Genomic DNA, 27,899 nt, shown 5'->3' with positions numbered 1-27,899 from the left:
CTGTCATCCGATGCACATATTATGCAAAGCTGCATAGCCCTAGATAGTAGAGATGTGAATCGTGTGCCTGATCGTCTTAACGATCGGGTTCGGCTAGAGGGGGAAAAAATCTGATCGTGGGTGATGTGGGTGATGTGAATCGGAATTGGTTCCGATTCACATCGTTATTATTTTTTTTAGTGAGGCCCGACCCTTTAAAATTAACCCCTTACCTTCCCCCACCCTCCCGAACCCCCCCAAAACATTTTACGATTACCTGGTGGTCCAGTGGGGGCGCGGGGACCGATCTCCCGCTCTCGGGCCATCGGCGCTATTTTGGCTGCCACTCAAAAATGGCGCCGATGGCCCGATAAAAAAACAACACACCCGACCCTTTAAAAATGACCCCTTAGCTTCCCCCACCCTCCCGAGCCCCCCAAAACATTTTAAAATTACCTGGTGCTCTAGTGGTGGTCCCGGGAGCGATCTCCCGTTCTCGGGCCGTCGGCTGCCACTCATAAAGATGGCGCCGATGGCCCTTTGCCCTTACCATGTGACAGGGTATCCGTGCCATTGGCCGGCTCCTGTCACATGGTAGGAGCACTGGATGGCCGACGCTATCTTTAAAGATGGCGGCGGCCATCTTTAAATACGGCGGTGGCCATCTTTAAAGATGGCGCCGGCCAGCCAGTGCTCCTACCATGTGACAGGGGCCGGCCAATGGCACGGATACCCTGTCATATGGTAAGGGCAAAGGGCCATCGACGCCATCTTTATGAGTGGCAGCCGACGGCCCGAGAATGGGAGATCGCTCCCGGGACCACCACTAGACCACCAGGTAATTTTAAAATGTTTTGGGGGGATCGGGAGGGTGGGGGAAGCTAAGGGGTCGTTTTCAAAGGGTCGGGTGGGTTTTTTTTTTATCGGGCCATCGGCGCTATTTTTGAGTGGCAGCCAAAATGGCGCCGATGGACCGAGAGCGGGAGATCGGTCCCCGCGCCCCCACTGGACCACCAGGTACTCGTAAAAAGTTTTGGGGGGGTTTGGGAGGTGGGGGAAGGTAAGAGATTCGTTTTATAGGGTCGGGGTGGGTTTAGGGTTTTTTTTGGTGTGCCGGTTTTCCCCACCCTCCCCCTTCCCCGATTTACGATTTTTCACGATAAATCGGGGGAATTTCTATTGTATCGCGACTCTTAATGATTTTTGACAATTTAAAATATATCTGACGATTGTTTTAAACTGTCAAAAAACAATTCACATCCCTACTAGATAGCACCGTGGCAATGACTGATAGAGTGTGGGGGCCTGGAAGGCTAAATGAGAAAGGTTGAATAGCAAATATGTAGGGGGACAGGTCATAAATTGCTCAGGGTCAGACGGGGAGTGGATTCGAATGGTGGTTTCAATTGTAGTTATTTCTCATTGAAGTTTTAATGAGTGTGAGCTGGTAACATTAATTATCTCAGTTGTTTTGGATGGTTGAATAGAAGATAACACAACTTTGAAAGTCTCCTGCTTTTCATGGGACTGGTGAGGGAATAAACATTGCAAGCCATATTTATATGAAGTGCTATGGGAAAATGTCTCATATTCAAGGGGTAATGTGTCAATTTAGTCTTTAATTTATGTATAACCCCTATGATGGCTGAAACTGGATAACATTTTCAGAACTATCAAACCTCAAATTTTCTCATATGCCACATCTGGTTCCTTTTAAATAACCATCATATTGGGCATCATCATAAGTGTGAACCACAATTTCAACTCTGCCGTTCTTTATAATCATCGGTCATTTTTTCAATGCCTTATGTGGAATAATGATATTTTTTGTGTTTAAAGTTTTTTTTCTTATTAATGAAATTATTTCACCACAATAAAGTTTCTCTTCACAAAACTTGTAAGTTCATATATCTTCACTTATATTGAAAACATATTAACAATCCACTTAGCTGTCTGGAGACCCTGGAAATCTGATTGTCCCTTCTGAAAGGAGTTGATACTGATGTTATTGTTGCGGCCCTGGTCGCCTCTCTCACGATCGGGGCCGTGGCCGCTTACCCTCGCTCCGGACCACGGGTTAGACCACTGGGTTCCTGGCCTGCTAGGCCGCATGGCTGCGGCGTCTCCACGAGGGAGACGCCGCCGAGGCCGACACTGACTCCGCCCCCCGCGTTGCTACGCGCATGCGCGAAGACGGAGTTTTTAAAGCTCCAGCACCCGGAAGTGCTGGACAGCCCCCTGGATGATGTCAGACGCCGGCAGAGTACTTAAGGCCAGTGTCTGACTCCAGAACTTCGCCTTGCAACGTGGTCTCTCCTTGGAGTGTCTAGTTGCTGTCCTGATCCCGCTGATCCTGCTGCCTTGGTTCCTGCTGATCCTGCTGCCTTGGTTCTGCTGATCCTGCTGCCTTGGTTCCTGCTGATCCTGCTGTCCTGGTTCCTGCTGCCTTGGCCCCTGCCGATCCAGCTCTCCAGCCCTGCGGAGCCTGCCAGTTCTTCCGGTGGGTCCTGTCTCCCCTTCCGTGTTCCTGTCCAGGATCCAGCTCCGGTTGTTTCTCTCGCTGCTGATCTCCTGGTACCTGACCCCAGCTTGCTTCTGATGTTCTGTGCCTGCCGCCTGCCCTGACCTTCGGACCTTCTCCTCGACTCACCTTGCTGCTGCCACCTAAGTCCCAGCGGTCCAGATCCCTATGGGCTCCTCCTGGGGGGATCTAGGATCTCCTGGGTGAAGACGCCTCCAGCACTTCAGCTTGGTTGCGCCTCCCGGCCTGCCCTCTACGGAGCTTCCAGTTCCATCAGGCCGGTCCAAGGGTCCACATCACCCCGCAACAGCAACAGTTATTCACCCAAATTTAATGCCCAACATGGTCTGTGTTTTGGAAAAGATTCCTTCATCATAGGGCAAACCAATACCTTGGAACATATTACAAAACAAAATTCAATGTAGAATCATAATAATATTCCGCAGAACAGTGTTATGATATCGTGTGTTTTGTGGATCCTTGGGTGCTGTGGAGATTACCACGCCACCGGGGAGGAGCCCCGTGAGGAGCCACAGCACTGGGCTAGACTCGTACACACAAAACACAGGAAAGATCTTTATTTTAACAGCTTGAAGATCTCCACCAGAGGTGGCAGTAGTGAGGCAGTCTGTGGTTGTAGTCTCAGGGACCACGGCAGAGGGAGCCCTTCTCTCCTTGATGACATCAGGAGGTTCTGCAGCAGGTCTCCCAGCGAGGAGATACTGTGGATGAGATAGACTGAGAGTTAGAGTACTCACTAGGTGTTAGCTGTTGGTATGCGATTCCACCAGGTATGTTGTAGAAGGTACAGGCACCGAGGCAGGGAGAGCAGGCCCTCGAGGAGCGAGTACCTTTTCCCTATAAGGCACCTGAAATAAAGCAGAGGGCCCCCGAGGAGCAGGTACCCAGGTTAACAATTACCCCGAAGGGCAGAGAGAGAGCTTCCTGTGGCAGCACGGAAGCGGCAGAGTAACGTAGACAGGAACGGATTTGAGTCCTTGCTAACTCAGGGAGTTAGCAAATGATTGAAGGTAATATACCCGGATGGCATGATGTCAGCATGAGGGAACACCCTCGAGGTTTGCGCCAAGGGTGGTACAAAGATGTGGGTTGCACGTGCGCGCACACCCTAGTAGGTAACTGGGAGGAGCAATGGCAGGAGGCTGCACCATGGCCGTTCTGGGGATGCCAGAGAAGTCGGCTTGTCGATGCTGTGGTAGCCATCTTTCCCAGGTAAGCGGGAGGAGCTGTGAATAAGGTGAAGTAAACGGGGCGAAGCCATCGAGGACCGACGGACGCAACAAACAGAAACAGAAAAACAAACCTTCTTACAAAATGTCTACCTGTTTGGCGCTTCTAGTCCATATCCGGTCACGTCTACCGGAAGGAGGAGAACATTAGCTGTTTTTAAACCCTCCTAAAACTGTCAATCAACAGAGGTGTATCTTATATGAATACCAATCAATAGCCAAATTTAGACCTGCAGGGTGTACACTGTTCAACTTAAAAATCCATTCTTGTTCCAATTTAAAGGAACTTGTAAGTTCATATATCTTCACTTATATTGAAAACATAAAATCCAATTTAAAGGAACAAGAATGGATTTTTAAGTTGAATAGTGTACATCCTGCAGGTCTAAATTTGGCTATTGATTGGTATTCAATCATATAAGATACACCTCTGTTGATTGACAGTTTTAGGAGGGTTTAAAAACAGCTAATGTTCTCCTCCTTCCGGTAGACGCGACTTGATATGGACAAGAAGCGCCGAACAGGGAGACATGTTGTAAGAAGGTTTGTTTTTCTGTTTCTGTTCTGCGGAATATTATTATGATTCTATACTGAATTTTGTTTTGTGATATGTTCCAAGGTATGTGTTTGCCCCATGATGAAGGAATCTTTTACGAAACACAGAACATGTCGGACATTAAATTTGGGTGAATAAAATAAGCATCAACTCCTTTCAAAAGGGACAATCAGATTTCTGGCGTCTCCAGACAGCTAAATGGATTGTTAATATGTTTTCAATATAAGTGAAGATATATGAACTTACAAGTTTTGTGAAGAGAAACTTTATTGTGGTGAAATAATTGCACTAATAAGAAAAAAACTTTAAACACAAAGAATATCGTTATTCCACATAAGTTATTGAAAAAATGACCGATGATTATAAAGAATGGCATAGTTGAAATTCTGGTTCTCACTTATGATGATGCCCAATATGATGGTTATTTAAAAGGAACCAGATGTGACTTATGTGAAAATTTGAGGTTCGATAGTTATCATTTTTAGCACTTTCGATTGACTATCACCTAGACACTATAGCCTATAAGAAACATGGATTTTTGAGTAGTTTAATATTTTCAGAAGCCATATCTCACACATATTTTAGTTGGACACTACTTATGGATTTCACCAGGCTGGACAAAAAAATCTTCTAATTTGGCATAGTTTAATTTAGTTTATTGAATTAAAAACTGCCCTTCCATTCATAAATGACTACTGAAGGCAGGATTCAAAATAGCAAGGTTTCTACAAGCATGAAACATTTAATAAAATACAACATTAACACAAGCATAACAAATTAAGCACAAAATAATAATAATGCTTCCACAAACAGGCTACATAGATTTAATTTAACAAGATGATAGGTACAAAGAAGATGGAAAAAGATAAAGAATATCTAAAGATGATTGATACTCCCATTTTGATTTTCCTCATCAAAGACATCTCTGCAATTGCTTCTTCTTACAGATGCCACAGAGTGCATGAAGTGCCCTGATGACCAATGGCCCACTAAGAGACAAACTGAATGCCAGAAGAAGTCTATTGAATTTCTGTCTTTTCAAGAAGCCTTGGGCATTGTTTTGGGTGTTATGTCCGTGCTTGGTGCCCTGATGCCAGCTGCTATCCTTGTTGTCTTTATCCAGAACTGCCACACTCCAGTTGTAAAAGCAAACAACTGTGAACTCAGCTACCTCCTGTTAGTGGCCCTCATCCTGGGCTTTGGGTGCTCATTAGTGTTCATTGGCCACCCCACAACACTGACCTGTATGGTGCGTCAGATGGCATTTGGCATTGTATTTGCCATCTGTATCTCATGTCTGTTGGCAAAGACCATCATGGTGGTCATAGCCTTCAAGGCCACCAAGCCAACCAGCATGCTAAAGACATGGGTGGGACCACGTCTGCCCAACGTCCTGGTATTGACCTGCAGCCTGGTCCAGGTCCTCATCTGTGTCACTTGGCTGATCGTGGCTCCCCCATTTCCCCAAATGAACATGAAATCCCAGATGGGAAAAGTAGTCCTTGAATGCAATGAAGGGTCATTGATTGCATTCTGCCTCATGCTGGGATACATGGGCTTGTTGTCTACTATCAGCTTCATTGTAGCCTTTTTAGCTAGAAAGTTGCCTGACAGCTTTAATGAGGCTAAGTTCATCACCTTCAGCATGCTTATATTCATTGCTGTCTGGATCTCTTTCATTCCTACTTATCTGAGCACAAGAGGAAAATACACTGTGGCTGTGGAAATATTTGCAATTTTGTCCTCCAGTGCTGGGTTGTTGGGTTGTATATTCTTTCCCAAATGTTATATCATCCTAATCAGACCAGACATGAACACCAAGGAATTCCTAATGGGGAAAGCCACAGGGAGCCTCAAAAAAGGCAAGGTAATTGTCTTGTAACATATTGATTAATAAATATCATATTTTGCATGATGTGATCATGTTTTCTGAAAATAATTTTTTCTTGAAGAAGCAGCCTTAGTAAATAAAAGAAAAAAAGAACTTGGTTGACAGGTGATCTAAAAAAAATCACCCCTCTGTGAAGTTGAATTTTAGAACTTGGAAGAAACATAACTGAGTCATCACATGACTGTTCAGTTTGGAGAAGAGAGGACTGAGCAGCGATATGATAGAAGTCTACAAAATCATGAAAGGACTTGAACAAGTTAATGTAAATCAGTTATTTACTCTCTCAGATAATAGAAGGACCAGAGGACACTCCATGAAGTTAGCAAGTAGTTCATTTAAAACAAACTGAAAAAAAATATTTTTCACTCAACGCATAGTTAAGCTCTGGAATTCATTGCTAGAGGATGTGGTTACAGCAATTAGCATAACTAAGTTTAAAAAAGGTTTGGATAAGTTCCTAGAGGAAAAATCCATAAACTGCTATTGTGGTAATTAATAAGCAATAGTAGCTTGTAATTTATAATGTTTGGGTACTTGCCAGGTACTTGTGACTTGGATTGGCCACTGTTGGAAACAGAATACCGGGCTTGATGGACCCTTGGTCTGACCCAGTATGGCATATCTTATGCTCTTATGCTCTTATGACCATCTCAACCAATCTGGTGTTACTAGAGATTACAAACACTTTCAATGTAATGAACATGTAGCATCTCTGAAATGAATAATCAATTGCTGACTAATGTTTATTAGAGCTTGATTATGTCTTTACATTTACTTCACCCAATGTCCAACTTCATAACCAGTACCTTCTCTCATTCCGTAAGCCCGAGTTTCCCAAACCGATCATGGTGACTACAGCCAGATGGGTTTTCATTATATCCACAATGAATATGCATGAGACAAATCTGTATATGCTATTTCTCCTATGCATGTAAATTTATCTTATACATATTCACTGTGAGTATTGCACAAGATCAGCCAACATATCTTTCTAATCTTTTAATGCATTCTTCTTTTTCAAGGTTGTTACCTTATTCTCAGCTGGGTGTGTTAAGACTACCTTCACATACTGAGATTTATTTATTTAGTTATTTATTTGTTTGTTCGGTTTTCTATACCGTCGTTTAGAGTAGACATCACAACGGTTTACAAACATTTCATACAAGACATCCAATAAAAATAGAAATAGAAATAATGTTGTGGAACTCACTTCCAGTTCACATTAGGCTTGAGTTTGATTATTTAAAATTCAGGAAGAATTTTTGGGCTTTGTTTTTCTATCAAACCTTTAATCATTGAGTACTTTGTGCTGATGATTCTAAATAACAAGGGCCGGATTTTAAGAGATACGCGCAGGCATAGATTTGTGTGCGCAACCCGGCTCTCACAAATCTACGCCCAATTTTATATCACGCGCATGCAGCCGCGCGCATGTTATAAAATACGGGGTTGGCGCACGCAAGGGGGTGCACACTTGTGCACCTTGCACGCGCCGAGCCTTAGGGGAGCCCCAATGGCTTTCCCTGTTCCCTCCGAGGCCGCTCCGAAATTGGAGCGGCCTCGGAGGGAACTCTCCTTCTGCCCCCCCCACCTTCCCCTCCCTAACTCACCCCCCAGCCCTACCTAAACCCCCCCCCGACCTTTGTTTTTAAAGTCGCGCCTGCCTCCAGGCAGGCGTAGGTTGCGTGCCAAGTGCCGGCGTGGCCAAGTGCCGGCGTGCGATTCCCCAGCACGGCCGCTGTGCCGGAGGCCTCGGTCCCGCCCCGCCCTCTCCCCGCCCCTTTTTTCAAGCCCCGGGACATACGTGCATCCTGGGGCTTGCGCGTGTCGCTGGACCTATACAAAATAGGCTTGGCACGTGTAGAAGTGGGTATTTGCGGTTACGTGTGTAATATACACACGTAACCTTTTTAAAATCCACCCCTAAGTTTTTAGCTTTCATAGTTTTTGTATATGTGTATTGTATTTGATATTGGAAATTTTATCTGTGTCTTTTTAATGTAAACTATGTTGATTTTGATAATTACTTGATATATTAAATTAAATAAACAATACAAGTTTGGCTGTGAGGTCAACAAGACATTTTTCGTGAGCCTTTATCTTAAGCCATGATAAATGTTTTCATCCATCACTAATCTGACCCTGGCAGTTAAAATAACGAAGTTTAGATAGCATCAATATATTCAGCATGAAAATACAGAATATATATATATATATATATATATATATATTTTGTCACGATCAGGCCCATCCGCTCAGCACGCTGTGGGGCTTTGCTGGGCTTCAGGCCTCCGGCTTTGCTCCTATGCCACGTCCCGTCCCCTTGCACAGCTCATGCACAGCGCTGCTATGGACTCCTCACAGCCTCTAGTCAGAGTGCCAGGCCCAGTCCTGGCACTCCCAAACAGTACACAGAAAAAGGATCTTAATCAATAAAGAGTTTAATGTGGTGCTGTAGCTCGCTGGCTGCAGCCTTATACTAATGCGTGGTTGTCCTTACAAGCCCAGGGTAAACAGCATTTAAAACCACAATTCCCTTCCAGCCTTTCTCATACATCCATACAGCAATACAGGATTTACCATCCCCCAACCTCCTGGTTATTCCACCTCCATAGAGGAACAGCTGGAGCTTTCCTCTCCCCAGCTTACCTCCATCTCCTCCTCCTGAGACTCTGAGGAGCCGGGCTTTTGTGGCCAACTCCACCACGGTGGCACGTCCTCTTCCTCAACGTCCATGGACTCTGCTGAGTCATAGGGATCAGTCCCAATGTCCTCCACCTGTTCCTGCTCAGGCTCCAGCCAGGGGTCAGGTGTTGGTTCAGGGAACCTGGGAAGTGTAGTCTTTGCTTCTTTCCTCAGCGCCCTCCGGTGGCTAAGTTTGGTACCACTAGCTTCTGCTTGGCTGTGTCTTGGCTGTTTCTGCCCCGGGCCAGGTCGTACTGCATCACAATATATATATATATATATATATATATATATATATATATATATATATATATATACATACACATTGCATCCTTCAACCTGTTACAGGCTTGACACAGATTCAGCAAACATTGGAAGGGGAGAGGTAAAATAAATAAATGGAGGGGTCTGGGTTCAGTTTAACTACGGGAATGTGTATGACCAGTACCTGGAATGGTAAAGGGCCTAACAGAGGAGGACATCAACTAGGAGAAAATAGCACTATAGCTATATCAAGTTTCCAGGGAAAGGTAACAAGGTTATCCAAAATGGAACAGCAATAGGGCTTTCATATGATCGGAGGTATATATAGGGGGCAATGGCAAGTTGCTAGAATGGGTGAAGGGATGACATGGTTATATTCCCCAGTAAATTGCAAAACTGTAGGAGACGTGACCTCCTGAAGGCAGTCAAGCTTCTAGAGCTGGAGAATTCCTTACCTCAGAGGGCAGTGATAGGACCATATCCAGCATAGCTCTCTGATTCAACAGCAGGGGAGGAAGTCTCATAGTTAACTTTCAATGCATATTCAGCATAACTCTCTGCTTCAACGGCAGGGGAGAAAGTCAGATACTTCACTTTCAATGCATATCCAGCATAGCTCTCTGCTTCAACGGCAGGGGGAATGAAGAAAAGTAGATCTATATACAGAAAAAAACCAACAAGGTCTGAATTATTTAGTCTTGGTAAACAAATAAACATGGGTATAGCTTGCTTATTGCGGCAGTTACTACCCCTAACTAATTAAGCTAGATATTTCACCTAGAGGCAGTTCCAACACTGCTCTCTACATTAATGGTGGGGGTAGAAGGGAAATAGAATCAAAAGGTTACTAAGAGCCAAGAGTAACAGATAAGGTCCATCAGGTCTAGAGGATGTGTATAAAGAGGAGGCAGCAAAACACTGCACGGCGCAACAGTAGCCACAGAGGCATTCACGGAGCGGGATGCCAGTGGCCAGTGGTTGGTGTTCCAGCTTCATGGAGCGGAAGGATGGAGGGCTGCCATCTCCAAATTAAAAACAAAACAAAACCCAGGGGAGGGTAAGAGTATGTAAAATTAACGGAGAGTTCAAAGGCTATAGGTATTACCAATTATTAGGCTTATTCAATATTTGTTGATAGTTAATGTGGCTTTCAATGCATACTTCACTTTCAATGCATATACAGCATAGCTCTCTGCTTCAACGGCAGGGGAGAAGAAAAACTAATACTTCACGCATATCCAACATAGCTCTCTGCTTCAACGGCAAGGGAGAAGAAAAACTAATACTTCACGCATATCCAGCATAGCTCTCTGCTTCAACGGCAGGGGAGAAGAAAAACAACCAATAAGGGCTGAATAGCATAGTCTGGGTAAACAAATAGGTATGGGTGTAGCTTGCTTATTGCGGCGGTTACTACCCCTAACTAATCAAGCTTGATATTTCACTTGGATGCAGCTCCATCACTGCTCTCTACCTTAATGGTGGGGGTGAAAGGGAAATAGAACCAAAGGTTACTAAGAGCCAAGAGAAACAGATAAGTATGAGAAAAAAGAAATGTGAAGCTTGCTGGGCAGACTGGATGGGCTGATTGGTCTTCTTCTGCTGTCATTTCTATGTTTCTATGTTTCTATGAGTGATGAACACAGCAAGGAAAGAGTAGGCAGGGGGAACTTGTCAGTCTGGGTGCTTAACATGTTGTCTGCCAACATCAACTAGATACCAATGCATATGTATGATGTCAGTGACTCACTTTTAAACATGGTGGCTCAAAACATAGAAACATAGAAATGACGGCAGAAGAAGACCAAATGGTCCATCCAGTCTACCCAGTAAGCTTTCACACATTTTTTTTCATACTTATCTGTTACTCTTGTCCCTTATAAGTAACTTTTTGGTTCTATTTCCCTTCCAACCACGCAATCAATGTAGATAGCAGTGCTGGAGCTGCATCTAAGTGAAGTATCCTAGATAATTGGTTAGGGGTAGTAACCACAGTAATAAGCAAGCTACTCCCATGCTTGTTTACCAGCCTGTGCAATTCAGTCCTTGTTGGATGTTTGCATATAAATCCTCTTTTCTTCATTCCCCCTGCCATTGAAGCATTGAGCTGCGCTGGATGTGTATTCCAAGTGAAGTATCAGGCTTGATTCGGGGTAGCAACCGCCATAACATCTAGCCTTAGACATCTTGTAATATATAAACCGATCTGATATGTCAAATCGAATGTCGGTATAGAAAAATAAATAAATAAATAAATAAATAAACAAGCAAGCTACACCCATGCTTATTTGTTTACCCAGACTATGTAATTCAGTCCTTGTTTGAATATAAATCCTCTTTTCTTCATTCCCCCTGCCATTGAAGCAGAGAGCTATGCTGGATATGCATTGATAGCAGTGGCGTAGCTATGGGTGGGCCTGGGTGGGCAGTGGCCCACCCACTTTCCATTCAGGCCCACCCAAATTTCTTTGCAAGACTCTGCAGCCAATAAAAAGCATCAGCAGACACCCAAGGGAGAAAAAAAATTAATAAAACCAGCTGATGCGTTGCGGCTCCCGGTGTCCCACAGCCCCAATAATACTTCCCTTTACCTTCTTCCTGCCCCACGGGCGAATGGGAAACCTCCTCCCTTCTTCCTGCCCCCGCGGGCCAATGGGAAACCTCCTCCCTTCTTCCTGCCCCCACGGGCCAATGGGAAACCTCCTGCCTTCTTCTTGCCCCCGCGGGCAAATCGGAAGCCTTATTCCTGCCAGTGGGAGGAGGAAACCTCTGATTGGCTGGTGGGGCAGGAAGAAGGGGGGGCATCGGGCTGGGAAGAGTGGCAGTGTTCAAGCCACGGGCTGGAAGTGCAGGGCAGGGAAGTGACTGGGGTGTGTGTGAGAGAGACTGGGCAGGTAGGTGACTGGGATGTGTGTGAGAGAAAGAGTCTGGGCAGGGATGTGACTGGGATGTGTGTGAGACACAGAGTCTGGGCAGGGAAGTGACTGGGGTGTGTGTGAGAGACAGAGTCTGGGTAGGGAAGTGATTGGGATGTGTGTGAGAGACAGAGTCTGGGCAGGGAGGTGACTGGGATGTGTGTGAGAGACAGGGATGTGTGTGAGAGACAGAGTCTGGGCAGGGAAGTGAATGGGATGTCTGTGAGAGACAGGGATGTGTGTGAGAGATAGAGTCTGGTCAGGGAAATGATTGGGGTGTGTGTGAGAGACAGAGTCTGGGCAGGGAAGTGATTGGGATGTGTGTGAGAGACAGAATCTGGGCAGGGAGGTGAATGGGGTGTGTGTGAGAGACAGAATCTGGGCAGGGAGGTGACTGGGGTGTGTGTAAGAGACAGAGTCTGGGCAGGGAGGTGACTGGGATGTGTGTGAGAGACAGGGATGTGTGTGAGAGACAGAGTCTGGATAGGGAAGTGATTGGGATGTGTGTGAGAGACAGAATCTGGGCAGGGAGGTGAATGGGGTGTGTGTGAGAGACAGAATCTGGGCAGGGAGGTGACTGGGGTGTGTGTGAGAGACAGAGTCTGGGCAGGGACGTGACTGGGATGTGTGTAAGAGACAGAGTCTGGGCAGGGAAGTGACTGGGATGTGTGTAAGAGACAGAGTCTGGGCAGGGAAGTGACTGGGATGTGTGTGAGAGACAGGGATGTGTGTGAGACAGAGTCTGGGCAGGGAAGTGACTGGGATATCTGTGAGAGACAGGGATGTGTGTGAGAGACAGAGTCTGGGCAGCGAAGTGACTGGGGTGTGTGAGAGACAGCGTCTGGGCAGGGAGGTGACTGGGGTGTGTGTGAGAGACAGTCTGGGCAGGGAGGTGACTGGAGTGTATTTGAGAGACAGAGTCTGGGCAGGGAAGTGACGGGTATGTGAGAGACATAATCTGGGCAGGGAGGTGACTGGGGTATGTGTGAGAGACAGAGTCTGGGCAGGGAGGTGACTGGGGTGTGTGTGAGAGACAGTCTGGGCAGGGAGGTGACTGGAGTGTGTTTGAGAGACAGAGTCTGGGCAGGGAAGTGACTGGGATGTGTGTGAGAGACAGGGATGTGTGTGAGAGACAGAGTCTGGGCAGGGAAGTGACTGGGGAGTGTGTGAGAGACAGAGTCTGGGCAGGGAGGTGACTGGGGTGTGTGTGAGAGACAAGAGTGTGGGCAGGGAGGTGACTGGGGTCTGTGTGAGAGACAGAGTCTAGGCATAGAGGTGACGGGTGTGTGTGAGAGAGTCTGGGCAGGGAGGTGACTGGAGTGTGTTTGAGAGACAGAGTCTGGGCAGGGAGGTGACTGGGGTGTGTGTGAGAGACAGAGTCTAGGCAGGGAAGTGACTGGGGTATGTGAGAGACAGAATCTGGGCAGGGAGGTGACTGGGGTCTGTGTGAGAGACAGTCTGGGCTGGGAGGTGACTGGGGTGTGTGTGAGAGACGATCTGGGCAGGGAGGTGACTGGGGTCTGTGTGAGAGACAGAGTCTGGGCAGGGAGGTGACTGGGGTGTGTGTGAGAGACAATCTGGGCAGGGAGGTGACTGGAGTGTGTTTGAGAGACAGAGTCTGGGCAGGGAGGTGACTGGGGTGTGTTTGAGAGAGAGTCTAGCCAGGGAAGTGACTGGGATGTGTGTGAGAGACAGAGTCTGGGCAGGGAAGTGACTGGGATGTGTGTGAGAGACAGGGATGTGTGTGTGAGAGACAGAGTCTGGGCAGGGAAGTGACTGGGGTGTGTGTGAGAGAGTCTGGGCAGGGAGGTGACTGGGGTGTGTGTGAGAGACAAAGTCTGGGCAGGGAAGTGACTGGAGTGTGTGTGAGAGACAGAGTCTGGGCGGGAGGTGACGGGTTTGTTTGAGAGACAGAGTCTGGGCAGGGAGGTGACTGGGGTGTGTGTGAGAGACAGGGATGTGTGTGAGAGACAGACTATGGGCAGGGAGGTGACTGGGGTGTGTTTGAGAGACAGACTCTGGGCAGGGAGGTGACTGGGGTGTGTGTGTGAGACAGAGACTGGGCAGGGAGGTGACTGGGGTGTGTGTGAGAAACAGAGCCTGGGAAGGGAAGTGTCTGGGGTGTGTGTGAGAGACAGAGTCTGGGCAGGGAGGTGACGGGTGTATGTGAGAGACAGTCTGGGCAGGGAGGTGACTGGGGTGTGTGTGAGAAACAGAGCCTGGGAAGGGAAGTGTCTGGGGTGTGTGTGAGAGACAGAGTCTGGGCAGGGAGGTGACTGGGGTGTGTGTGAGAGACAGACTCTGGGCAGGGATGTGACTGGGGTGTGTGTGAGAGATAGAGTCTGGGCGGGAGGTGACGGGTTTGTGTGAGAGACAGAGTCTGGGCAGGGAGGTGACTGGGGTGTGTGTGAGAGACAGGGATGTGTGTGAGAGACAGACTATGGGCAGGGAGGTGACTGGGGTGTGTTTGAGAGACAGACTCTGGGCAGGGAGGTGACTGGGGTATGTGTGAGAGACAGAGTCTGGGCAGGGAGGTGACTGGGGTGTGTTTGAGAGACAGACTCTGGGCAGGGAGGTGACTGGGGTATGTGTGAGAGACAGAGTCTGGGCAGGGAGGTGACTGGGGTGTGTGTTTGAGAGACAGAGTCTGGGCAGGGAGGTGACTGGGGTGTGTGAAAGACAGAGACTGGGCAGGGAGGTGACTGGGGTGTGTGTGAGAGACAGAGACTGGGCAGGGAGGTGACTGGAGTGTGTGTGAGAGACAGAGTCTGGGCAGGGAAGTGACTGGGTGTGTGTGAGAGACAGAGTCTGGACAGGGAGGTGACTGGGGTGTGTGTGAGAGACAGAGTCTGGGCAGGGAAGTGACTGGGGTGTGTGTGAGAGACAGAGTCTGGGCAGGGAGGTGACTGGGGTGTGTGTGAGAGACAGAGTCTGGGCAGGGAAGTGACTGGGATGTCTGTGAGAGACAGGGATGTGTGTGAGAGACAGACTCTGAGCAGGGAAGTGACTGGGGTATGTGTGAGAGACAGAGTCTGGGCAGGGAGGTGACTGGGGTATGTGTGAGAGACAGAGTCTGGGCAGGGAAGTGACTGGTGTGTGTGAAAGACAGAGACGGCAGGGAGGTGACTGGGGTGTGTGTGAGAGACAGAGTCTGGGCAGGGAGGTGACTGGAGTGTGTGTGAGAGACAGTCTGGGCAGGGAAGTGACTGGGTGTGTGTGAGAGACAGTCTGGGCAGGGAGGTGACTGGGGTGTGTGTGTGAGAGACAGAGTCTGGGCAGGGGAGGTGACTGGGGGTGTGTGTGAGAGACAGAGTCTGGGCAGGGAAGTGACTAGGGTGTGTGTGAGAGACAAAGTCTGGGCAGGGAAGTGACTGCGGTGTGTGAGAGACAGAGACTGATCGTAGGGTTTAATTGGTGTTTGTGCGCAGGGCCGGTGCTTCCATTAGGCAAACTAGGCAGTGGCCTCGGGCGCCACCATATGTTTTTTTTTGGGGGGGGGGGTTGCAAACTGCCATCAGCACAAGACGTCCTGTGACAAATCCAATACCAAAGGACGGGGCGCTGTGCCAGAGCTGCTGCCAATACATAATCCAGGGGAGGGGTTGCATTACTGAGGGTTCGCCTAGGGTGCCAAATACTCTTGCACCTGCCCTGTGTGTGTGACTTGTGGGCCCTAACGAAGAGGACCATAAGGACAGAGCTTCAGCAGCTGCTGCTGCTGCTCTTGGTATGTGCTTTAGAGATGTGTATCGTTTTTCGCCTGAAGTAGGAAATTGAACGAAATTTCCTACTTCGTTGCTGTTTCGTTGTCCCCGAAACCCGAAATGAATTTTCCCCCTCCTGACCCCCCCCCCCCCAAGGCTTGCCAATAATCCCTGGGGGTCCAGCAGGGTTCCGAAAGCGATTTCGTTTTCGGCTGCCAGTAACCAAAATGGCGCCGATAGCCTTTGCCCATACTATGTCACAGAGGCTTTCGGCGCCATTGGTCAGCCCCTGTCACATGACAGAAGCACAAGATGGCGCCGATGGCCATGTGACAGGGGCTGACCAATAGCGCCGAAAGCCCCTGTGACATGGTAGTTCGGGCTATTCGGCACCATTTTGAGGCGCAGGGCTTGCACTACACCGGGCACGGAGGGCAAATGAAAGCCGGGACCCCGCTGGACCACCAGGGATGTACTACTTAGTAAGTCTTGGGGAGGGATCGGGATGGGGGGGTAGTTTGTATTTAGAAAACGAATTTTAAATGCTTGGGGTGGGTTTTTTTTAAGCTTTTTTTTTGCCGTTTCGTTTTTTGGCCCGGTTTCGGGTTTCCTCGTTTCGTTTTTCAAAAAAACGAAACGAGAAAACCTGAAATTTACCACGAGGTATCCGAGTCAAAAAACGACCCGGCAGAAAAAAACGAAGCACATCTCTAATGTGCTTTCAAGGGAAAGGAGTAGGAGAGTTGCTGGAAAGGGTAAGTAAAGGTGGCATTTTAAGTTCATTTTTCTTGATTGACTGCCATTTTAATTATTGAGTATTATGTGATGTGTCTGCTGTTTTGAAATATTTTATTGATATTTGGACAATGTTTAATAATTTTTATGTTTTGTTGTATGTTATTCTGTTCATCAGCTGTTTTGAAACATTTATTAATATAGTTTTACAGTTATTTCTGTGTGGGGCTCTATAGCAGCTTGGCTTGTTCTGTTTTCCTAATATGAGGTGTATTAGTGTTTAGGACCTGATTTAATATTTGTAGTGTTGCCTTTTCATAGATAGGGTTGTTATATGTTCCATAATGCAGGTGTAACTTTGTGCGGCTTAGTTTGTGTGCATTATTGCAGATCCTGGGACTGTTAGGTGCTATATTTCTCTTTCCATTTCTCCAGGTTTGCACTGCATGCAGAGTGGCCTTTTTGGTTTTCCATTCCAGTTTCTATCTCCATATTTATATTGTGTGGTCTTTCTGTACTTTGGTGAAGGTCGGTTCTGGTGTGTGCCCGAGGTGAGGTATTTTACTAGGATGTAGGCAATTGTATCAATCTTATTTGTGGATGCAGAGTGTATGTTTACATGATGATAGCTTAGTAAATGACAGGGCTGGATAGCCTTTTTCAACTGTCTACCCAGTTATCCTCTCCACACCGCTAAGGATACATCCCAGCTGTCAGCCAAAGGATGTGACCACCTTCAAGACATCTCTTTATCCAGAACAGTCTTTTTTCTGTTCTTCCTTTGTATAGAAATGGGGATGAATGTCAGGAGCCCCTGGACTCGATTCAGCAAATGTCACCATCAGAGGAAGACTAAAACTAAATAGTTGAGCCATAGGAAAGGAAAAGAAGTCTTCAGAGATATTTATCTGTTTTATTGATACAGATTAATAAGGCATTTGCTCAATTATGGTAAATATTTTGGTACAACATTCCAGAGGGTTTTAAAACAGAATACTGTGATGCATGATGAGATATTTGTCTTTATAGTACAATAGTATATGGTTCTTTGTAAGTTATGGGATACTGCCACTTGAGATCTCTAAGTATAATTGAAATGCTTCCATAACTATATATTAGGTTTAGCGTTGGTAGCTGCTTGAAGTCATTGAGTTTAAAATATTAAAAGTATAACAGCTGTAGCAGATTATTTAGAAATCTATTGTCAGGTGTGTGTGTGTGTGAAAGTATTTATCAATAAGAATATGAATTCCATGGCTCAGACTTTGTTTAGTGCCCACCCATGTTAACCTTGGGCCCAGCCAAAAATTCATTTCTGTTTACGCCACTGATCCTGTCCTGGGAGCTGCCTTTGCTTCACAAACATTTCGGTCCTGGGCAGAAGGGTTAGGTATCACTGTGGAATACAGTGCCCTCTACCATCCCAGAAGCAGTGGCAAGGTAGAGAGGAAACTTCTGATATAAAATAGGGATGTGAATCGTGTCCTCGATCGTCTTAACGATCGATTTCGGCTGGGAGGGGGAGGGAATCGTATTGTTGCCGTTTGGGGGGGTAAAATATCGTGAAAAATCGTTAAAAATCGTGAAAAATCGAAAAATCGAAAAATCGGCACATTAAAACCCCCTAAAACCCACCCCCGACCCTTTAAATTAAATCCCCCACCCTCCCGAACCCCCCCCCAAATAACTTAAATAACCTGCGGGTCCAGCGGCGGTCCGGAACGGCAGCGGTCCGGAACGGGCTCCTGCTCTGAATCTTGTCGTCTTCAGCCGGCGCCATTTTCCAAAATGGCGCCGAAAAATGGCGGCGGCCATAGACGAAAAAGATTGGACGGCAGGAGGTCCTTCCGGACCCCCGCTGGACTTTTGGCAAGTCTCGTGGGGGTCAGGAGGCCCCCCACAAGCTGGCCAAAAGTTCCTGGAGGTCCAGCGGGGGTCAGGGAGCGATTTCCCGCCGCGAATCGTTTTCGTACGGAAAATGGCGCCGGCAGGAGATCGACTGCAGGAGGTCGTTCAGCGAGGCGCCGGAACCCTCGCTGAACGACCTCCTGCAGTCGATCTCCTGCCGGCGCCATTTTCCGTACGGAAAATGGCGCCGGCCATACGCGTATGGCCGGCGCCATTTTCCGTACGAAAACGATTCGCGGCGGGAAATCGCTCCCTGACCCCCGCTGGACCTCCAGGAACTTTTGGCCAGCTTGTGGGGGGCCTCCTGACCCCCACGAGACTTGCCAAAAGTCCAGCGGGGGTCCGGAAGGACCTCCTGCCGTCCAATCTTTTTCGTCTATGGCCGCCGCCATTTTTCGGCGCCATTTTGGAAAATGGCGCCGGCTGAAGACGATAAGATTCAGAGCAGGAGCCCGTTCCGGACCGCTGCCGTTCCGGACCGCCGCTGGACCCGCAGGTTATTTAAGTTATTTGGGGGGGGTTCGGGAGGGTGGGGGATTTAATTTAAAGGGTCGGGGGTGGGTTTTAGGGGGTTTTAGTGTGCCGGCTCACGATTCTAACGATTTATAACGATAAATCGTTAGAATCTGTATTGTATTATGTTCCATAACGGTTTAAGACGATATTAAAATTATCGGACGATAATTTTAATCGTCCTAAAACGATTCACATCCCTAATATAAAATGAACTCTCACTACATTGTTATGTGGACATGACTTGCAGTGGTTTCCATTGATTGCTGTGGTACAATTTGGTCTGAATAATGTACCTGACTCGGAGATGGTTACACCATATAAGAAAATGTTTGGTGTTGATGCTAATACTTTTTGGATTTACTTCCCGCCCAATCCCACCCTCAGGCGTAACTTTGCCAACAAAGGTAAGGGGGGGGTTTAGATAGGGCCGGGGGGTGGGTTAGGTAGGGGAAGGGAGGGGAAGGTGGGGGGAAGGTGGGGGGAGGGCGAAGAAAAGTTCCCTCCGAGGCCGCTCCGAAATCAGAGCGGCCTCGGAGGGAACATGCAGCTCGCGCTGGGCTCGGCGCGCGCAGGTTGCACAAATGTGCACCCCCTTGCGCGTGCCGACCCCGGATTTTATAAGATACGCGCGTATCTATAAAATCCAGCTTACTTTTGTTCGCGCCTGGTGTATTTTTAAAAAATCTGCCCCTAAGTGAACTTAATAGCAGGTAATGGACTTCTCCTCCAAGAACCTATCCAATCCTTTTTTAAACACAGCTATACTAACTGCACTAACCACATCCTCTGGCAACAAATTCCAGAGTTTAATTGTGCATTGATTAAAAAAGAACTTTCTCCGATTAGTTTTAAATGTGCCACATGCTAACTTCATTGAGTGCCCCCTAGTCTTTCTATTATCCGAAAGAGTAAATAACCGATTCACATCTACCCGTTCTAGACCTCTCATGATTTTAAACATCTCTATCATATCCCCCCTCAGCCGTCTGTTCTCCAAGCTGAAAAGTCCTAACCTCTTTAGTCTTTCCTCATAGGGGAGCTGTTCCATTCCCCTTATCATTTTGGTAGCCCTTCTCTGTACCTTATCCATCGCAATTATATCTTTTTTGAGATGCGGCGACCAGAATTGTACACAGTATTCAAGGTGCAGGCTCACCATGGAGCGATACAGAGGCATTACGATATTTTCTGTTTTATTCACCATGCCCTTTCTAATAATTCCCAACATTCTGTTTGCTTTTTTGACTGCCGCAGCACACTGAACCGACAATTTCAGTGTTATCCACTATGACGCCTAGATCCCTTTCTTGGGTTGTAGCACCTAATATGGAACCCAACATTGTGTAATTATAGCATGGGTTATTTTTCCCTATATGCATCACCTTGCACTTATCCACATTAAATTTCATCTGCCATTTGGATGCCCAATTTTCCAGTCTCACAAGGTCTTCCTGCAATTTATCACAATCTGCTTGTGATTTAACTACTCTGAACAATTTTGTGTCATCTGCAAATTTGATTATCTCACTCGTCATATTTCTTTCCAGATCATTTATAAATATATTGAAAAGTAAGGGTCCCAATACAGATCCCTGAGGCACTCCACTGTAGGGATGTGCAGAGCAAAATTTTATGTTCATATTTTTTATGTCCGAAAGGGGGTCCCACTTGCGGCCAATATGGACATAAAAAAAATCCAATGAGTTGGGTATATGTACATATGTGCAAAAAAAAAATTTAAACCCCCTCACCCTCCTTAATCCCCCCCCCAGACTTACCACAACTCCCTGGTGATCGAGCGAGGAGTGAGGACGTCATTTCTGCAATCCTTGGCGAGAAGCATGTGACGTCGGTGGCACGTCGAGTGACGCGGCGTCACGTGATTCCCGGCGAGTTTGCGCCGGACGGCTCGTTCGGCCCAAAAAGAACTTTTGGCCAGCTTGGGGGGGCCTCCTGACCCCCTCAAGCTGGCCAAAAGTTCTTTTTGGGCCGAACGAGCCGTCCGGCACGAACTTGCCGGGAATCACGTGGCGCCGCGTCACTCAGACGCGGCGTCACGTGATTCCCGGCAAGTTCGCGCCGGACGGCTCGTTCGGCCCAAAAAGAACTTTTGGCCAGCTTGGGGGGGCCTCCTGACCCCCCCAAGCTGGCCAAAAGTTCTTTTTGGGCCGAACGAGCCGTCCGGCGCGAACGAGCCGGGAATCACGTGACGCCGACGTCACGTGATTCCCAGCAAGTTCGCGCCGGACGGCTCGTTCGGCCCAAAAAGAACTTTTGGCCAGCTTGGGGGGGCCTCCTGACCCCCTCAAGCTGGCCAAAAGTTCTTTTTGGGCCGAACGAGCCGTCCGGCGCGAACTTGCCGGGAATCACGTGACGTCGCGTCTGAGTGACGCGGCGCCACGTGATTCCCGGCTCGTTTGCGCCGGACGGCTCGTTCGGCCCAAAAAGAACTTTTGGCCAGCTTGGGGGGGCCTCCTGACCCCCCCAAGCTGGCCAAAAGTTCTTTTTGGGCCGAACGAGCCGTCCGGCGCGAACGAGCTGGGAATCACGTGACGCCGGCGTCACTCGACGTGCCGCCGACGTCACATGCTTCTCGCCAAGGATTGCAGAAATGGCGTCCTCACTCCTCGCTCGATCACCAGGGAGTTGTGGTAAGTCTGGGGGGGGGGATTAAGGAGGGTGAGGGGGTTTAAATTTTTATTTTGGCTCAACAATCGCGATTTCCCACATATCGAACATATCTATGTTCGATATGTGGGAAATCCGATCGTTTATGTCGAATCAATTTTTTAAAAAAATGAAACCTTCCTCCCACCCCTTCGACCAAATACCCACAAAGCTCCTCCTTCTAATACCGGAAACGATATCCAAAACTCTAGCAGATATCATAAACTGCTCATTATCCCAGGGTCTATTTCCAGAAGACCTAAAACTAGCTTCGCTAAAACCACTCTTAAAGAAACCTAATCTAGACCCCAAGGACCCCAACAACTTTCGTCCGATTTCCAATCTTCCATTTATTGCCAAGATAATGGAAAAGCTGGTCAACACTCAACTCTCCAACTACATTGAAGATCACAAAATACTTTACCCCTCACAACATGGTTTCCGTAAAGCTTTAAGCACAGAGACGCTACTCATTTCCCTGACAGACCACATCATCATGGGGCTAGACAAAGGCCAATCCTTTCTACTTATCCTTTTGGACCTTTCGGCCGCATTTGATACCGTCAAACACTCCATCCTCATCAATCAACTTGCGAACATAGGAATCTCAGGAACTGCCCTATCATGGTTCAATACTTTCCTCAACAGCAGAGGCTATAAGGTCAAGATACATAATAAGGAATCCTCCCGCTTCTCTTCAGCTTTTGGAGTTCCTCAAGGCTCCTTCCTATCCCCTACACTCTTTAATATTTACCTTCTACCGCTATGTCAACTGCTAACCCACTTGAAACTAACTCACTTCTTATATGCAGACGATGTGCAGATCTTGATCCCCATCAAAGAAACCATCTCCAAAACTCTTGAATTTTGGGAAATTTGCCTTAAAGAAATCAATCGCCTCCTCTCGAGTCTGAACCTGATATTAAATACAGCCAAGACTGAACTGCTCATCATCTCACCAGAAAATAGCAACCCTCCTCCATGTCCTCTAACCCACCATCTTACCACCCAAACAAGGGATTTAGGCGCAATTATCGACAACCATCTTAATCTAAAATCCTTCATCAAACAAACTACTAAAGACGGATTCTATAAACTTCAAGTACTTAAAAGAATCAAACCGCTCCTTCACATGCGAGACTTCAGAACGGTCCTTCAAGCAGTAATCTTTTCTAAGATAGACTACTGCAATTCCATCTTATTAGGTCTCCCTTCTGCTTCCATTAAACCCCTTCAGATGCTTCAGAATTCAGCAGCGAGAATTCTGACTAACACCAGGAGAAGAGACCACATCTCTCCTATTCTCAAGAACTTGCACTGGCTGCCAATACACTTTAGAATTATCCACAAATCCCTCACTATCATCTACAAGACTATCCATCACCAAGCATCCCTCAATCTTCAAATTCCACTCAGAAAGCACACATCCACCAGACCCATCAGAGAAGCCTACAAAGGATCACTCCTTGTTCCACAAACCAAAACCACTCAACACCTAACCTACAGAGACCGAGCCTTTTCCACAGCCGGACCTTCACTATGGAACTCTATTCCTCCCGATCTAAGACAAGAACCATGCCTTCCTACTTTCAGAAAAAGGCTTAAGACATGGCTATTTAAGCAAGCCTTCCCAGATCCATATTGAAAGTCAGTAACATCTTATAAAACACTACACAATATTATGTAAATTATTAATGTAAATAATTCATATTTACTACTCAACTATCTTAATCTAATTCTCTCCCCAGTTTTATGACCCTGTTGTAATGTAACTTTTATATTTATTTTATATTTCTTTGCACTTGTTTATGTTCTGTTTTTTGTGCACACCCTCTTGTTATTTGTAAACCGGCATGATGGGGTTCCTAATCTCGAATGCCGGTATAGAAAAATCTATAAATAAATAAATAAATAAATAAGTAAAAAAAAAATATGAGTTGCGTTTTACTAATGCGGTCAATCCGAATGCACACCCCTACTCCACTGGCCACTCCCTTCCACTGAGAAAATTGTCCATTTAATCCTACTCTCTGTTTCCTGTCTTTTAGCCAGTTTGCAATCCACGAAAGGACATTGCCACCTATTCCATGACTTTTTCTTTTCCTAGAAGCCTCTCATGAAGAACTTTGTCAAACGCCTTCTGAAAATCCAAATATACTACTTCTACCGGTTCACTTTTATCCACATGTTTATTAACTCCTTCAAAAAAGTGAAGCAGATTTGTGAGGCAAGACTTGCCTTGGGTAAAGCCATGCTGACTTTGTTCCATTAAACCATGTCTTTCTATATGTTCTGTGATTTTGATGTTTAGTACACTTTCCACTATTTTTCCTGGCACTGAAGTCAGGCTAACTGGTCTGTACTAACTGGTCTGTAGTTTTCCGGATCGCCCCGGAGCCCTTTTTAAATATTGGGGTTACATTTGCTATCCTCCAGTCTTCAGGTACAATGGATGATTTTAATGATAGGTTACAAATTTTTACTAATAGGTCTGAAATTTCATTTTTTACTTCCTTCAGAACTCTGGGGTGTATACCATCCGGTCCAGGTGATTTTCTACTCTTCAGTTTGTCAGTCAGGTCTACCACATCTTCTAGGTTCACCGTGATTTGATTTAGTCCATCTGAATCATTACCCATGAAAACCTTCTCCATTACGGGTACCTCCCCAACATCCTCTTCAGTAAACACGGTGATATTCACCGTCATTTGAATTATCATGAACAATGGTGGATTTTCACTCTTTCTTCGCAAGTACCTAAGAACTTAAACGAAAGTATTGAATGGTCATCATTATTGTGAACTCCTATTGGTAGGAGTCAATCTGCTTTACACCTATTGCCTATGCTCACATCTGTCAGTCAGTTTAAATTTACTTAAGAAAATGGCGGATCCCAGCTTCGGTAAAGCTGAAGTTCAGCAGCAGACGAGAGAAGATATAATGACACTAGAAACGTATGTAGTACAGCATTTTAAAGCGTCATACTTGAAGACGTCAAATAATACAAGGCACTGAGGTCCATGAGGTGCCAATACATTCAACAGTCTCTGATATAGAATCTGACCCAAATGTTCAAGAGAGCTGGGGACTCGCGATGCGGGCAACGCCGAGCCTGGTGGGTGGAGTTGGAGCACTGGGTCGTAGAGGTACTCATAGTAGTGTAGGCGTCTTCCTGGTAGTGAGATGGTGGGACCCAAGGTCCGCGGTACAGGATGCATAGATTGGTAGGCCCTTAAGGAGCGAGTACCTGATAGTCTGGAGATCCTGCAAGAATAAGAGAGAGAGAGACCCCCGAGGAGCGGTTGTCTCAGTTAATAGAGGCCCCGAAGGAGATGGAAACAAGAGACCCCCGAGGAGCGGGTGTCCAAGCTTCTGAAGGAGTGAGGCCCTTGAGAGTAAGCAGCATCTAAGCGTGCAGCTTAGAGCAGTCAGAGTAGCGAAGCAAAGTCTTTGCTAACTCAACCACCAATGGTGAGTTGAGTGTTTAAATATCCTGAAAGTGGTGGAGTCCTTCCTGGGTACTGCCCAGATTTTTCCACGCTGTCCCCTTTAAGAAGGGAGCTGGTCCTGCCGTGCGCATCCTAGAAGACATCAGGGATGGGGCTTCAGCAGCGGTGATGTTCCTGCCACCGAAAGAAGCCTCCCGACACTGGAGCCAGCCCCGGAGGAAGCGGCCTGCTGCTGGGGAAGGTAAGCTCGGTCGGCCACAGCTATTGTGGCCGACCAGCGCAACACCTATGTGCACAACTTTGTCACAGTGCACCAGGCTAGAGTCAGGGTACACCCTCCAGGAGCAGTGCAGGACCACAGGGCTGGACAGGAGCTGGTTTTCTGCCTAACCATCCCCCTCCCCCGCAGGTTAAGCCCTTGAATTCTGGCAGCAGGTAGGACTTGTCTCTGTTTGATCATCATGGTTTAGACAGGCACGAGCTGGTAACTTCTGTGCAGGATGGGTGCTGGATGCAGATACAGACTGAGAGCTGGCAGAGTGCTGGATACGGATACTGGCTGAGAGCTGGATACAAGTACTGGCTGAGAGCTGGATACAGATCCTTTCAGACCAATAGTATCTTTAAATGGTGCTGTTCTTGAGGCTCCCGCGAGATTTTTGGACCGCATTTTTCAAGAGACGTTATCGTACACGAAAGATACTATCCATTGGTTTGTGCCCTGAAGCAGACTACAGCGTTTCAAGCGATTGCCAAGGTGATTAGAACACATTGGCATATATTGAGTATTCATGATGTCTTCCTAGAACCTCCATTGATTGTCACCTCGAGGGGTAGTAACATCAGGGATTATTTAATACATGCCCAGTCACATATGCAAATGAACCAAGATGTTGTTGGACATTTTAGATGTGGCCAGTGTTGTCATTGTGACAATTGTATAGAGGGTGATGAACGGCAAGATCCTGTATCTGGTTATAAGATTATGAGGAAAACACACACCACTTGCAATTCGAGTTACGTGATATATGCTCTATTGTGCAGTTGCCCCAAAGTATATATTGGAAGAACAACCAGAAATATGAAGATCAGATTAAATGAGCATAAATCTCAATTATAAACACTGACTTTGACCGTTCCTATAGTTTCACATTGTGTTCAGAATGAGCATTCATTTGCACAAATAAAATGGACCATTATAGATCAAGTAACAATCTCCTCACGGGGTGGTGATTGCAAGCATTTGTTGGATTTGAGGGAAGCTTTTTGGATTTTTACGTTGGGTACGCAGTCCCCTGGGGGATTAAACAAAGAATTGGAATGGAATACCTTGATTTAAGATCTTGGCAAAAAGTGAGGTTTTCCTATATATTTCTTCATTAAATCTTGTCAACTTGGGTGGCATTGAAGACTGTAAATTCTTTAGAGTGAATTCATACAACCTACGTGATGACGCTGTAGAGCGCATCTAATGATTGGTTGAATTTGAAGTGGTGCTGCGTGAATAAAAGATTGATGCCAGCCTGATCTTTTAAATTAAAATGGCGACCAGTAGTATGGCATTTTAAAGAGAGTGAAGACGCCGAACATTTCCAGACCCCAGACTAGAACAACTGTCTCCTGATGAAGAATCAACGATTCAAAACGAGGCCTTGTTGGGATATGGACATGGACTTGAGATCAAGAATGTATACAGATAAGTGACAGGGAAGTTCCCTGCAGTAAGATCGTGTATGAAAAAATTGTGTGTCGGCGTTATTCAGAATTGTTTGGTACTTTGTGAAGAAGTTTGAAGAAGCTCAAAAAAGCCCATTTGTGGGTAGATACAATTTCAAGAAAAAGTTTTAAGTCACTATTCACAAAATTCAATCATTTTTAAAAATAGAAAAAAACATTCATGGGTTGGAGGAGGTCGGTTTATGATTAAAAATTGCCATACATTGCTGGATGCGATGATATGAAATTGTATGAAACCTTCCTCTTCTTCCCCCAAAAATTTCTCCCTTTTTGTGGATAAATATTTGGTCTTTATAGATGGTTTTTCAATATTGAGGGATTTTTTCCTTTCTGAAAAGTGTTTAGGAAAACCAATAGAATATTTACTAGAGGTGATACCGTGTTTATATTTTCAACCTATCAGAGCTAAGCATTTTTTGTAATGCAGCCAATCACTGCTCTCACTCAGTGCTCTGTGACGCTGTTCCTGATGACGCAGCACTATTTATACGTGAAGCACGTGGTGTGCCACACACTTTCTTGGCGGGGATGGTGGAGAGGTGGTCCGGGAGGTGGATGAACTCAGAGCTACTCTGAGTGTATCAAATCTGTATTCAATTGCTAGCTACCTCGATAGAAAAAGATATTTGTTCGATATGGCTGCAGTGCCAGCTAGCCCTGGTTTTTTTTTACCATGCTTTTTTTAATTGATCTGAGACAGTCTCTCTGTCAGTGCCCTCAGAGAAGCTGCTAGCACTAGCAGTGGCATTTTGCTGCTTATTTTACCCCCTGGGGTATATTGCAAGCAGCATTTGGGTATTGTGGGTGGGAGATATATTCAATTTCTAGCTATTTTGATAGAATTGCCATTGAAACAGCTATTTCATCGATTTTACTGCTGTGCCAAGCCAGGCTTTTTTGTTAACTAGCATAACTGCAGTTTGTTTTTTTTATTATTGAACTCACTGTCTCTCTGTGCTCTTTTATTCCAAGAAGGCAATGTACTAGGCATCAGTAACAGTGGGCACTGGGTAGTTTTGCAAACTCACATATATTGGGACAGCAGTGGTCTCGGAAGCCAAATCACCAGTGGGCCTCTTTTGTAGTTACAAATTTGTTGTGTGCACATACAGTACATTAGTG

General features: G+C 46.5%; 1 protein-coding gene across 1 annotated transcript in view; it reads left to right on the top strand.

Annotated features, from left to right (window-relative positions):
* LOC115081138 (vomeronasal type-2 receptor 26-like) overlaps window positions 1-25,454 on the top strand; it is a 43,287-nt gene extending 17,833 nt beyond the window's left edge. Inside the window, exons 3-5 of the mRNA XM_029585646.1 lie at window positions 5,254-6,173; window positions 25,146-25,281; window positions 25,450-25,454. Of these exons, the coding sequence (XP_029441506.1) occupies window positions 5,254-6,173; window positions 25,146-25,281; window positions 25,450-25,454 (1,061 nt within the window). The remainder of the gene's footprint in view (window positions 1-5,253; window positions 6,174-25,145; window positions 25,282-25,449) is intronic.
* Window positions 25,455-27,899: the final 2,445 nt, after the last annotated feature.

Source organism: Rhinatrema bivittatum, chromosome 19 (assembly GCF_901001135.1).
Source record: "Rhinatrema bivittatum chromosome 19, aRhiBiv1.1, whole genome shotgun sequence".
NCBI classification, from domain to species: Eukaryota; Metazoa; Chordata; class Amphibia; order Gymnophiona; family Rhinatrematidae; genus Rhinatrema; species Rhinatrema bivittatum.
Note: the sequence above shows the minus strand (reverse complement) of the source record. Positions and strands in the feature narration are given on the sequence as shown.